The 13,852-nt window shown below is 42.9% G+C and overlaps 1 protein-coding gene across 1 annotated transcript; it reads right to left on the reverse strand.

Moving 5' to 3' along the window:
* Window positions 1-1,234: 1,234 nt before the first annotated feature.
* LOC105453798 (cysteine-rich motor neuron 1 protein) lies at window positions 1,235-11,482 on the reverse strand. Its single transcript, XM_011696002.1, has 8 exons — window positions 11,380-11,482; window positions 7,647-8,077; window positions 6,576-7,131; window positions 6,219-6,462; window positions 5,723-5,991; window positions 3,739-5,529; window positions 2,927-3,384; window positions 1,235-2,681 (listed from the first exon to the last, which is right to left on the reverse strand). The coding sequence occupies exons 1-8, from the start codon at window positions 11,480-11,482 to the stop codon at window positions 2,508-2,510; spliced, it is 4,026 nt and encodes a 1,341-aa protein (XP_011694304.1). The 3' UTR covers window positions 1,235-2,507.
* Window positions 11,483-13,852: the final 2,370 nt, after the last annotated feature.

Genomic DNA, 13,852 nt, shown 5'->3' on the forward strand with positions numbered 1-13,852 from the left:
TAAAATCGCTTTCGAGCGAAAAAATCAGATGAGTCAAACATTTCTCTTAATACAGTAATTTTTATTTATTCCTTGTACAGTGTATTTAACCCGCGCGTATTTGTTATGCATAATCATATACACGCGTATCACGACAGCATATAAAATTTATATTGAAAAAATTTTTTTTACTATTTTCCATCTCGCTGTCAGAAATCGCCCGAAATCCTCTTTCTGAATTTCGGCAACGCAGCGAGACAAAAAACGGGACGGGTGAGAGGGGAGGTGTCCGTGAGACAACAAACTCGCCGCTCGAGCTCCGTGTTATTATTAACTGGTGGTGAGACAAGGACGACCGAGATTGATGTCCGTCCTTGTCTATCTTACCTACTCGCATTCCTGCACATAGCACGGAACACAACCGTGGACATAGCACGGATCACCACCAAAAGATCGTGGACATAACCGACAAAATCGTGGACATTGGCTACGTAGTTCAATGTCCACGTTTTGTGGACATAGAGGCGCTGAAACCAGCTCAATCGCCTGTCCCAGCTAAATCGCGGGCATGGCCGCTCTCAGGATCCTCTCTGGTTCGACTTCATCGCATGCCTCGGACTGTTATTCTATAAAGGGCATTTGCATGTCCTTCCTTCACTCTTTTATTTCTCATTTTTCTTTTTGTCTTAATGTAATGAAAGCTGTAAAGAAAAATAATTTTTAATATCCTTCTTTTGTATATCTTTTTAATATCCTTCTTTTGCCTGATATATGTACAATACAAGAAATATTTAAAATATACTGCTTTCTTTATCACAGAAAATTCAGGTCAATTTCCTCAAAATTTTTTTAACAATATAACTCACATCGTTGAACCGGAATTATTTATCGATAAACAGCTAATATTATATAAAGCTATAATGATTTATACTGTTCTAATAAATTTATAAATTTATTGAAAATTTATAGGGAAAACTTGAATTTTCATTTTATGCATTATAATGTATTTATTGATAAAAAATCCACTTTGTAATAAAAAAAGAAAACGCTTCCCTCGTTTGATCCATCCCGTTATCTCTCTCTCTCTCTCTCTCTCTCCCTCCCGCCTCCGCTGTGTTAAGTCGACTCTTTATTATGCTTCTCTGCCTTCACCTCCTCCGCGAGCACTATAACGAACACGGTGCAATTATGAACATTTTGCAACACCGACAAATTTGAGCAAAATCACGTTTCTAATAAAATATTTTTTTAGTGATATTTTTCAATTTTGTTTTATTTTTTTATTTAATTTAATACAGCTGTGGAGGGAATTTAAGGAAATTAATTGTATATAGCTTGTGGGAATAACCTCATTATTGAAAAACAGGAGAATTCTGATCTTTATTCGTCTATATAAATAAATCGAACACAGTATAAATCTATAAATATAATAATCTATTTACAATCGTGCGGGCGTTATTAACGTAATGACACGTACCTCGGTCCTACAACTCGGGATTTTCAAACCGAGAGGACAATCTTGCATTAATGACTCCCACATCAGAGAGGTAATGAAGACAAATACCAATGAAAATAATAAAATCAGTTCCCATACCTAGATCCTCGACGATCAAACCAATGTCCATCGGTAAACTCGTCGTTACGCGAGTAAATGTTTCCGATCTCGCAAAAGTAATATCGTTCTTTTGTATCTTTAGGGAAGTATAGATTACATTTCCAAAAACTCCAGCCTGGTGTATATATTATATCAGAATCGTTTGAATAAATTTACATTATGCGAATCGTCATCATGAAAATTTTAACAGTTGTCTATAGAAACTATACAGTCTACACTTATCTATACAAAATTGATTGATAAACGCTGATTTAAAATTCGTCGCATGCGATGCATTCGTTTGATCGTCAAGTCTACGGACCGTAATGGATGAATCTCGTGTGAACAATAAATTACGGCGAGATATTGACAGTGAGATATACATGACATTGTTTTGACTACGATGTATTCATATGCTATACCATGTACGACATTAATTCGCATTTCCAGTTTGCACTTGTGATTCTTGAGCCTCTGTTTATTAATAGCCACTATATCGAGACAGTTGAGGACAAATTCGGTTACCTGACGTAAGATCATTAAGTTGTAAAAACGTATTCTTAATTATTCACTGTTTGTTAAACAGGCATTTTCCGAAAACAAAGACTCGTGTTAAAAAAATTTTTTTTCTATATTTTTGACATATTTTTTTTACGAGAAATTATCCCCTTTCCGATTATATTATCCGTCACGTGTATATATATATATATAAATATAAAAAGACTTACTGAGATAAAAAAAGGTAAGAATTGAAGGATTACCGTGCGGATATTATCCTTGGAAATGGTAGACGCTGTACTTCGAAGGATTTTTGAGTGACGCGTATAATCATACATTATACTCTCCGTCGCTACTTCGTAGTACACTTGGAAAAAGAAGTTTAAGAATCACTATCGTACAGGGTGGAAATTACCTATGTAAAAAGCAAATCGTTTTATGCTCCGACGATGGTGTCCGACGTACGAATATTCTCTAGCATCTGCTGCGCCGCGGTCTCCTTCTCCTTCTCGCTCTGCTCCGATCCTGATATCACGTAAACCGGCTGTTGGCTAAAAGCGAGAAAGTGTTGGTCCATGGAATACGTCTTCGTGGGATCCTTCAGCTTCATCTGCAACAGATTTATTTAGAAAACTTAACCGGGGCATCGTAAATTATTCTCTCACGGACGACGCTAAGAATATACAAAATAAAACAGGTTAAAATAATCACATCTATTGAGCTAGATATAGGATATAAATACAGATTTAATCAGGCCATTAAATAACAGATTTTATAGGATATAAATACAAAATTTAATCCAATACAGAATTAATATATCTTTTCAGCAAAATTTTACGAGCGTATCCTCTGTACCTTTTTGCGGTACAGCATCAGCAGAATGACGAGGCTGCTGATGACGAAGGCGCTACTCGCCGCGAGCACGACCGTGGCCGTTTGATAGAACGGCGTTTCCATTTGCGTGAGGATCTCACGTTGCTCCAACGCAACGATCCGGCTCTGCGTTGCCACGGGCGTGGAGCGATGCGTGAAGCGCGAGGTCGTCGCGTCCGCGAACGAGTCCAGCATGGACAGCTTCTGGATTCGCGTGAGCTCCTCCAAGTGGAACGCCACGTCCACCTTGTTCGCGCCGACGATCTCAAAGCTCAGGATAGCCGAGTCCTGATTGATTTCCACTCGCACATCTTTCCGTAGCCTCGCGCCGAGCACGTGCAGAAAATTCTCGGCCTCCCGGGCGAATCGCGTCTCGTCGCTGGCGAGGAACCGACCGGGGAAACGTAACGTCACGTCGACAGCTTCGACTGGAGTGGGCACTGATTAACGTAACAGATATTATAATTAATTCAACAATAGTGAAGTAACGATAATATTATAATTAAGTAATTATGTTTCTTGCAATACAGCATTGTTTGAAATTTTTTTAAATTTATAATTGAGAATTTTTATTTGGAGACACAAAAACACATACGTAACGTATACGAGCGCACTATCTTTTTTATTTTATTCTCCACATATTTCATGTTTAAATCGTAAAAGATCTTTACGATTTAAAGATGTTAAAGAAATAACTTTCCAACAATAAAATTTTAATTCAAACTTAACTACAATTTCAACACATTTGTTGAATTATTACAACGAAATTTTATTTAAAAAAACCTTGCACTTACGGCAAATGCTCGTTCCCTTCAAAAACGGCTCGGATCCAATTAATTGATTGCCGGCTTCGTCAACGCACCAGCAAGTATCGGCGGCGCACTGCGTAGGCTCGAATCTACCCTGCGGATCGCATATCGCCGGCACGTGGCCCTTGTCCTTCATCGCCTGGCACCTGGTCCCGAGGATCTTTCCCGCCTGCCGCTCGTCCGTCTCCAAGTTCAGCAGCGCGTTCTCCATGAGCGTTTGAATCTCACGATCTATCTCCTGCGACTCCGGTCTTCTGCCGCCGCGTCTCGCCTGGCGGAAGTTACACTTGGGCTCGGCGGCCCGGGTGAGCGAACCCTTGACCGGCTGGCCCTTACGATTCACGCACCAGCAGACACCGACGTGCTCCAGGCACTGCACCGGCTCCCACGTGCCGCTGTCGGGATTGCACTTTGGCAGGAACGTGGGCTGCTTGAGCCGCTGCGACCGCTTCAGGTTCTTCTCGCGCAGCCTCTCGCACTGCGACAGCACGGGGCACACGGTGTCGCACACCAGCCGGCTGGAGAAGTCGTTGTGGCCGAGGGTGCACTCGTGCTTGCGCCGGCACTCGTTGCGCTCCGGGTCGAAGAACCACCTCTCGGTCTCGTTGAAGCCGGCGCTCGGGTTGCACGGCACTCTGCGGGGCGGCTCGAAGCAGACCTCGCGCGGCTTCGGGCAGCACACCGCGTATTCGTCCAGCGGCGACAGCTCGCACTTGTGCGTCGAGGGGCAGTGATGGCCGTGCGGGCCGCAGGTGGCGACCGAGCCGTTCTGATCGAGCAGCGGCGAGCTGTTCGGGCACGGGTTGTCCTTCTTCGGCAGGCAGACCGGTACCGGGGGACACGGAGGCGCGCTACACGCGACCTCCACCATTCGACACGCCTCGTTCTCGCCGCGGCAGGTCACGCTGCGACACGGGTCGCGGCACGAGCACGTCGGGCAACCCGTGTCGGCGTCCAGTTCGAATCCGTCCGGACAGTCGAGCTTGCAGTCGATTTCCGGGCATCGCAAGGGCGTGTTACAGCGCGGCACGACCCCCTCGAGGACCCGGGTGCCCGCCGCCTCCTTGCCCTCCTCGTCCACGCACCAGCACATGCCGTTGTGGCATTGCACCGGCTCGAACGTACCGTTGGAGTCGCACCTGGGTATGTAGATCCTCCTCGCGGGCTCGCCCGACTCCCTGGCGGCGTGCTCGGCGACCGCGCGAGCGTGCTGGCAGGCCGTGGCCATGACCGGCGCCACGCACTGCGTGCCGCAGCCGGTCGAGCAACATTTGTCACCGGACGGGCACTCCTGGTCGTTGCTGCACTGCAGCTCGCAGCTTGACGAGCTTGGGACGAGATACGGGCACTGACCCGGTTTCGTCGTGAGACACGCCGGCACGGCCGGACAGTACTCGTTCGGGCCGCAGTTCACGTCGATCATCGTGCAGGTCTCGTGCGAGCCGCAGACGACATCGCGGCATGGCTCGTGACAGCGACACTGCTCGCATCCGGCTGCATCCACCTCGTAGCCGTACGGGCAGATCAGGTTGCAGTACAGACGCTTGCACATCCGCGTGAGTTCCCGGATGGATTCACAATCAGCCGTGGCGGTCAGGTCCAGTCCGGTCTTCAGGATCACTCCGCGACGGTTCACGCATTTGCAGCTGGTACCATTGTTACACTGCAGAGACTTGTAACTGCCATCCTGGTCGCACTGAGGCGCCGGAATTGCCAGGGACATTCCCTCCCTCGTACCTTCCATGCGATCGTTGAAATCCCGCAGATACTCGCACACTAAATATTTTTGAGAAAGAAAAAATGTTTCCTTGAAAATCTCGAAGTAAAACTTAATATTTTTATAAATCTAATTTTCAAACATTCATTTCCAAGCTAGCTCTACATTTCGTTATTGATGAGCAGATATTATTTATGGTAATAATAGAAATAACTTTATCATTATTATTTTTATTTATTATGGCGAAATTACTTGTGGGTGCCTTTGTGGCGTTTGGCGATTCCATGCAACACACCGACTGACCAGCTTCCTGTATCATCGTGCACTTGTAGCCGTCGGGGCAAGTTTCGTTAGTGGAGCAAGTCGCGGCATTTCCGTCTTGATCGATAAGCGGTGTACCGAAGACGCAGGGGCTCTTATAAGTCTTCCTAGGTTTACATTCCGGTTTTGTTGGACAGAGAAAATCGGGACAGTTATTCTCCCGCTTCAGGACACATTCCTGTCCCTCAGGGCACAGAAATCTATAAAAATAAAATAAAATAATACCTTGATTAAGGGGATATTCGTATATTATTCATCTCATAAGATTTTTTAAAATTTATTCTATCACATTCCTAATTTATAGTTACATTTTTATTAGTAAAATTAATAAGAAGTGACGAAAAAATAATGAAGTAAACAATTTATTATTTAAATTAGCTTTGGCTCGCAAAAAAGATATTAATTATTGTTACGTTGCGACGCTTACCCCTCGCATGGATCGTCGCATTCGCAAGTCGGGCAGCCGGAAGCGTCCGTTTTGAAGCCGTACTGGCACACCTGAGCGCACTGTTGAGACGTGCAGGACGCCGGAAGCGAGCGCGCCTTGCTTATCGATCTACAATCAATCTTCTCCGCGGGACCCATAGAGCCGGATATCTTTCTACCGTCCTCGTCCACGCACCAGCAGACGAGGCCGTTTCTCGAGCACTGCCTCGTCTGGAAACCTCCATCTGTATACAATTATTTCGCACTTTAGAAGCTTTATATTCGGCCGTAGAAAAAAAAAACCGGCCAAATCGCTCGACCGAGCGGATACTCGTGGTATGTGGCTTGTTCCTCTCACCTTCCATGCACTGCGGAATGTAGCCGCGACCCTGGCGCTCGGAGACACTGAGTATCTCGGCGAGCATGCGGTCGCGATGGCACGCGCTGAGGTCCCGGGGTATCGTGCACACGTTACCGCCGCAGTTCTTGTTGCCGCAGCACTTCTGGGGTCCGGGGCACTCGAGGTCGTAGCGACAGGCGGGCCCACACGTCGAGCCCGCCGTCAGCTCCTCCGCGGGACACGTGCCGGGTCGCTGCAGCTTCACGTTGGACGGACAGCAGACTCCGTACTCCTGCTTGGGCTCCACCAGGCAGCTGTACATCGGCGGACAACTCGGCTTCCCCGGCGTGTCGCCGCAGAGGAACGGCCGCGACGAGTCGGTGATCTGCAAGGGCTCGCCCGCCGGACAGATTGTCGATAGAGATCTGGTCTTCCGACAGCTGGGTAACGGCGGACACGGCGGCCGAATACAAGTCACGGTGATTAGCTCGCACGTCTGTCCGACTCCCGGACAGGTAACGCCGCGACAGGGATCCCTGCACTCACATTTCGGACAGCCGGTGACCTCACTGATCTATTGGAGAACGTTGGATTTTTCGATAACAGTTAGCACTTGAAAGGATTTTTATACAAGTAGCGTCGCAAAACAAAAGATTATTTTGCGTGAAGCAAACGCCTATTTCTATAATAGTCTAACAATAAAAAAAAAATTAATAAACAATTTAGAATTTATTAGCTTTGTCTCGCAAATAAGGTATTAAAAATAGTCTAAAGTATTCTATTTAAAACTACTACAATCTTTTTTCTGTATTTTGACATATTTTTGAATATTTAACGTCGTATTTCTTAAGCACTGGAAATTAAACATCATAAATCGATATTATACAATGACTCGCGAAATCAACTGTTTGAAAAATTACGGAGAAAATTAAAATTATTATTTTCGAATTGTAGACGATGACAGAAGTAACAAAGATGTATCTCAGGATAAAAAGAAAATACTTGGATATTTTCAATACTGATAGTTTTGAATTGACATTGAATTTATATCAAATATAAAACGGATTTATATATATAATGGATATATACTTCGAATCCCAAAGGGCAGAGCATCCGACAGCTGTGAGCCGGACACTTGCGGGGCTTGTCGCAGTCGATGGTATCCTTGCTGGGCGCCCTGGTTCCGGGTATCTCGGCGCCGATCTCGTCGACGCACCAGCAGCTGTGGCCGGTCGGCTCGCATTGTATCCTCTCGAACTCGCCGGTCACGTTGTCGCATCGCGGCACGAACTGAGCGGGGCCCCGGTCGCCGAGGGCCCGCGACCTCCTCACAGCCGCCAACGCCAGCTGCTCGCATCCGGTCAGCTCGCCCGCGACGCACCGGAGGCCGCACGCGGTCCTACAGCAGCGTTCCTCCGTGCCCTGGCACTGGTAGTCATTCTCGCAGGTCGGCGCCCTCGACGGGCACACGTTCTGTTCGACGAGGGACGGACATCGACCGGCGGCTCTCAGCAACGGCTCTGCAAATTGTACGTAAATCTGGATAAAACTCGATTTTTCTATGAATGGATTTGAGGGGATGCTAGAGTTGTCTATTTTATCGATGAAATAATTTTTTGTACAATGTTTTCGTATAGGTATTGCTTTTACTTATTTGAAAATCCTTTTCCGGAATTAAAGTATAAACAACAGTGGAATGCAAATAAAACGATTTTGTAAAACGAAAAAAACTTTTAAAAATTACAGTTTCGTTATCAACTTCTGGCATTGACTCGTAATATTTGCTATTTGTCTGATATAAGAGTTTTATACAAAGTACAAAACTTTTACATAAAGCAAATATTATTAAGCTAGAAATCGATAACAGAACTAATTTTGGAAAATTTTTTTCATTTTTCATATAAAATCGTTATATTCGCGCAGCGTTATTGTCTATACTTTAATTTTAGAAAAGAGTTTCCCAATCTGTAAAAGCAATTCATATGAAAACCTTGTGCAAAAATTATTGCATTTAGCGGTAAAATAGACGACTTTAGAATAATTTTATAACTTATAAAATACATTTTGGACATGCTTTAATATTAATTTGATATTATTTATTATTTAGTTATATTTTTTATTATTAATTCATTATTGATTTTTCATTAGTGGTATTATGTTATACTTGTGTAGGTAATGGTAGCTTTATTTCATTTTTGCGCTAATATAATTCACGAATAAAGACAATAAACATTTCTGATATATTTAATATGTTAAGCTAGATATCTCTTGTTTTTCTCTCGTAATAAATTTTCAACCTTCTGGATCGCAGAACATAGAAGAGAGAGAGAGAGAGAGAGAGAGAGAGAGAGAGAAGAGAGTATCACAGTTTAATTCGAAAAGAATTTTCAGTTGACTTTGTGCTCCAGATATTCTTCCGGCATATGGAAAATACAGAAAATCTTTTTAATTAATATCCGGGAATATCAAGTTCAGAAAATAGCCTTTTGCGAACTCTGCAGAGAAAATCAAATTCAATCCTTAGAAAATAAATAAGTTAAAGATAAACATTTTCGATTGAAAGCAGAGCGGCACAAAGCGTACGCCATAAGCACCATCTGAGCCCGGATTTAAGATGGATTAATGAGTCACATTAAGAGACGTTGTTTAATAAGTTACCGAGAAATAAGATGCTATCGCGGATGGGAAGCCGAGAGGCGGCGTTTTTGAGCACGCTCGGACTAAAGTGTAGCACAACGACGATGATGATAATAATAAAAATAGCTGGAGTCGGCGGCTAACGGTTCCTCGGCATCCTACTGCCACACTTACTATACTTACCTAACGTGCTATGAGAGCGTTTCAAGGCGGCACCGTAATAGCGAATGCCTTCGAGCACTCAGCGAAGAGAAAAAAAATGGGATAAACGAACGAAGAGAGTCGCATCAATATAACGAAAAAATATAGAAACGAATACGTGGAAACCAATAATTCCTAAAGAAAAGCCATCAATAAAAATTGCAAAAGCACAAGACTCAAGTATCGATCGGTTATTATAATTTTTCTTAGCTTCAATTGGAGTCTCTGACTTAAAAAATTAACGTATAATAAAATATATCGATAAATAATAAAAATTTTAAAAGAAATAAATCTTTTCAACTCGAAGAATTAAGCTCTCGTGCAAATTTATACACGACGCGACGGGAGTTTGCCGTTCCGTTACATGACACATATTAATACGCGGAACGGTGATGCACGTTCGTATGACAAATGAAGAAAGTGTCCGGCTCGGACGGGCGTACACGAAAAGAAAATCCCACCCGATATTCCATTTAGGTGTCCTCCAGCGAAAGTCTCCTAGTACGATGTTGTATCGCGTGCATTGCCTATCAATCGTCTAATTAATCGTTTGTATAGCGTGTACATTTTCGGACGTGTATTCATACTATCGAAATAAAGTTTCGTAAAATTTCAGATAAAATTCGAATGGCTATGACGTGCGTCCAATTATCCTGTTCGCAGATTTTTGCGTTTCTCGTGTTTCTAGCCAAACGAGTCATGATATTCGTGAATCGTGATGGAATGCAGAACAAGATTCCATTATATGATTATATATAATTTTATAAATGTATAATATATATAAAATGCATATGAATATTATTTTTCATACACACATACCAAAAAATTTATTTTTTATTCTATTTCGATAAGATAATACAAATGGATTTAATATAACACATTGCCGAGTCGAAGCATCCTATATCTTTAATACAAAATCTCTTTTAAAAAGAAAAAAAGAAGGAAAAAAAGAAAAAGGAGAAAAGAGATAGAGACAAGAGAAGAGACGAAGGGATGTGTTTTAATGGTGTGGGAGAAATTCAATTTTGTTATTGACACGCAAATCGGGCTGCCCTCGATATTTATTGAGACGACATGCATCCTGCTGTAACACATTGGGATGGGAATCGATTGCCGGAATACGAAATCGCACGGGAAGTTTCTAACCAGCGATATCGCATTATATCGAATATATACGTAGGTACATCGTATTGCCGATCATCTACGTCATGTACATTAATGATCGGTAAACCCGTGCAATTCACGCGTGCGATTACTCAACTGTATATGTACACACTGTCGACTGTACAGACGTACGCGCGACGTGAAACCCGTAAACGCGCGCGCGTACGATTATTGAGCATTACAACCAATTTAATCCTGTCGAGTTTAGAATCTGAAGCTACGCGCGAGAATGATCTCTATATCTCTATTCGTGACAGCGAAATCGTGACATCTTCCCACAGAAAACTAAACCTATACAAATTTTCAACATTTAATTATTATTGCAAATAAACAATTAGCTGTTAATTGGTGATCTTTTTAAGGGATGAATGGATTCTTTAACTAATAATCCTCTTAAAGATAGAATATTATTCTTTAATAAAAAATGAAGGGAAAGGAAAAAAAAGAAAGAAGGGAGGCAAAAACAGGAGAAAAAATGAAGAGCAAAAGGAAAAAAAATGGAACCGCTCATTTTTCCTTTTTTGATTTTCCTGTCTTTTGTACGTACATAGAGATATTGCTGTAAAAACTTATTGATTCGCTAAATTTAAAAAAAATAGAAACGGCTAAAAAAATTCGATTAAAGCGGTGCTGTACACCGAACCGAAATGCACGATGAAAAATGTCAGTTTACTTTCCAAAAGATATTCTCTCGCAATTGTTTTATCTGTTTTTTTTTTAATAAGCTTTGCATTTGCGCGCACGTTGGACAGAGACGAGGAGTAAATAAAATGAAATGTTCAAGAGGAGAAAAAAAGAAGTGGTAGAACAGAGAACGTACCGGCGGTGGTCGATGTCGACAGCGAGAGGACGAGCAGCAGACAAGTCGACGACACCCACACAACGGCGCAGGCAAGCCCACCGTTGTAGAAATCACGGCGCATCCTCAGCGCATCAAGTAATTTTTGAGCCGGCCGCTATTATCTGGAACAGTGACAATTGCGTCTTGATTAAAATATCTCCGCCCATCCCGTCGATGGAAATGCTAATTACGATAGGCTCTGTGGGGGAGCTAGCCGCACTCTCGTGCACACACAATCATTTTCCATTCTCTCTCGGAAAACGACGAGAGACGGAATGGGGCTCCTTCGTTTTAACGCGACGCACTCTTAATAAATCAACGGGACGAGGTCTCCGTTGATTTTTCCTTCAAGTGCACCATCTCCGCGGAAATATCGTTATCCGACGTGAAGCGTCTCCGCTCTTTCCCGTAGTCGCCGCTCGCGAGTCAGTGCCCTCCTCTTTAAAGCCCGGGGAATAACAATGGAAGTTATGTCTTCTTATTCGTTATGCCGCGGGGAATATTCTAATGCGGCTCTCTCCTACGTTATTCATGAGCCGAAGTCGACTTTAGATCTACGAATTGTCGGACCGTTTTTCGTTTGCTTCTTTTTTTTTTTTTACTCGCCCTTTGCTTTTTGTGTCTCGTTACAAACCCGGCTGGCGACGATGTCGTTTCTTTTCATCGCGGCGATTATCCGGGCCGCGCCCGTCGTAACCGTCCCGAGATGTTCCTCAGGCGGCTCGTGTAATTAAAAATAAAAGTGTATCTAAAAAAATCGTAGCGACCGTCTCTCTTGTCGACCGTTTGCGTAATTATAATTCTAATATCAATATATATTGACTGATTGCGATATATTGACCACAGTAATGTCGCCGCTGCTACTGTGCTATCGAAATGAAATTACATTATTATTCATAATAGCCGATACTACATTGTTAATATTGATTTGCATAAATTAATAATATTTAGGCCGTCAATTTGATATTTTATAAAATAATGATTTAATGCAAAAAATAAAATCTCGGCGAATTAATAATCTCCGGGACGGACGCCTCCCGTGATCAATACCGATGAAAATTATCTGTGAATCCGCGAACACGCGGTAAATATTTCAAGCGTTATTTTCGATTCTAAGCTCCATAATGCAAAGAAGCCTATCTCTCCCCTCACGGGACCGTCTTTAATGCACCGTACTTCGTGATTTATATGGCGATAGCTGGCAAGGCTGCTCGACGGTGAAATTACCGGCGCGTTGCGGCGGTTACATCCTCTGGGAAGTCCTCGAATTTAGGGTGTAGCCGGGAGACATGAATAATGCAACGATAGCGGGGTATGGCCGTAATGCCATGCCACTTCTTGGTGCATGATGGCAATTACATGGAGCAATCGCGTCGAGATTATACGAGGATTAGTCATTAGTCTGTTGTTGATCACCGAGACGGGGACGTGATTTTCTATACGCGTTGCACGCGTGATTTAAACGCAGTCGACGAACGCAGGGAGGCTTCTATCCCGGAAATCTCCCGACGTTCCTGGGATTCTTGAACTTTCATTTTATGACGTCAGTCGTGAGATGGAGAGGATATGACCCAAACTTTACCTCTACTCGATACATCCGCTTTTCAAAATTTCTTTCCGCGGCTATGCAGAGGAACATGTGCTGTCGAAACGCGCGGTTTAAAGATAAAGAAGACGTTACTTTTATCCGTCATAAAAATATGTCAGACATATTCGTTCGCGTCGACCTAAATAAGAGAAACGGACTCGGTCGCGCGAGAAAGTTTTCGCTAACGTTTATTCGCGCTTTATTTATAAGGCATAACCTGTTAATTATTCGCGAGATTAAACATAGAGACGTCGAATAAATGGGGCCGAAACCTGAATTCGATTGAAATAAACGGACATGAGTTAATTTATAAAATACATAATTAAAGAGTTAAATGCAATAATAGCTCCGCGTTTTAAAAAAAAAGTCAAGAGAATGGAACAGAGATTAATTTTTCAACCTTAAAAAATTAGTTTTACCGAGCTCTTAGGAAAAGCGCATTAAATCGCCGCCGTATTGAATCTTGCAGTCACGGCTATCATACTTTCTTTTAACAAAAGAGTAAGTGAAAGAAGTCGGGCCATAGACAGGTAGCTAATTGTCAGTCTTTTCGCGGCTATAAAACTATTTTATCGTACGTGAGAGTACTCGAGTAAATGCCACGATATAATATAACAATATTATGCACAGAATACGATGTGCTAAATCTGAAATATTCGAATGTAATGTAATACATCAAACGGATTGTTGAAACAAGCAATTGAGAGGGCTAATAAATAATCACTAGCTTAATTCATCACGCTCTAAAGCGCGTCCTCCACGCTTTTATATCGGCATTATCAGGTATTGAGCGATTCGACTCTCATCTCCAGCACCCAGTTTCTACTCGATCGCGGTGATATTTTCCTCAACGTGGTTCATACG

This window comes from Wasmannia auropunctata, unplaced genomic scaffold (assembly GCF_000956235.1).
Source record: "Wasmannia auropunctata unplaced genomic scaffold, wasmannia.A_1.0 LD335994.1, whole genome shotgun sequence".
In the NCBI taxonomy this organism is placed as follows: Eukaryota; Metazoa; Arthropoda; class Insecta; order Hymenoptera; family Formicidae; genus Wasmannia; species Wasmannia auropunctata.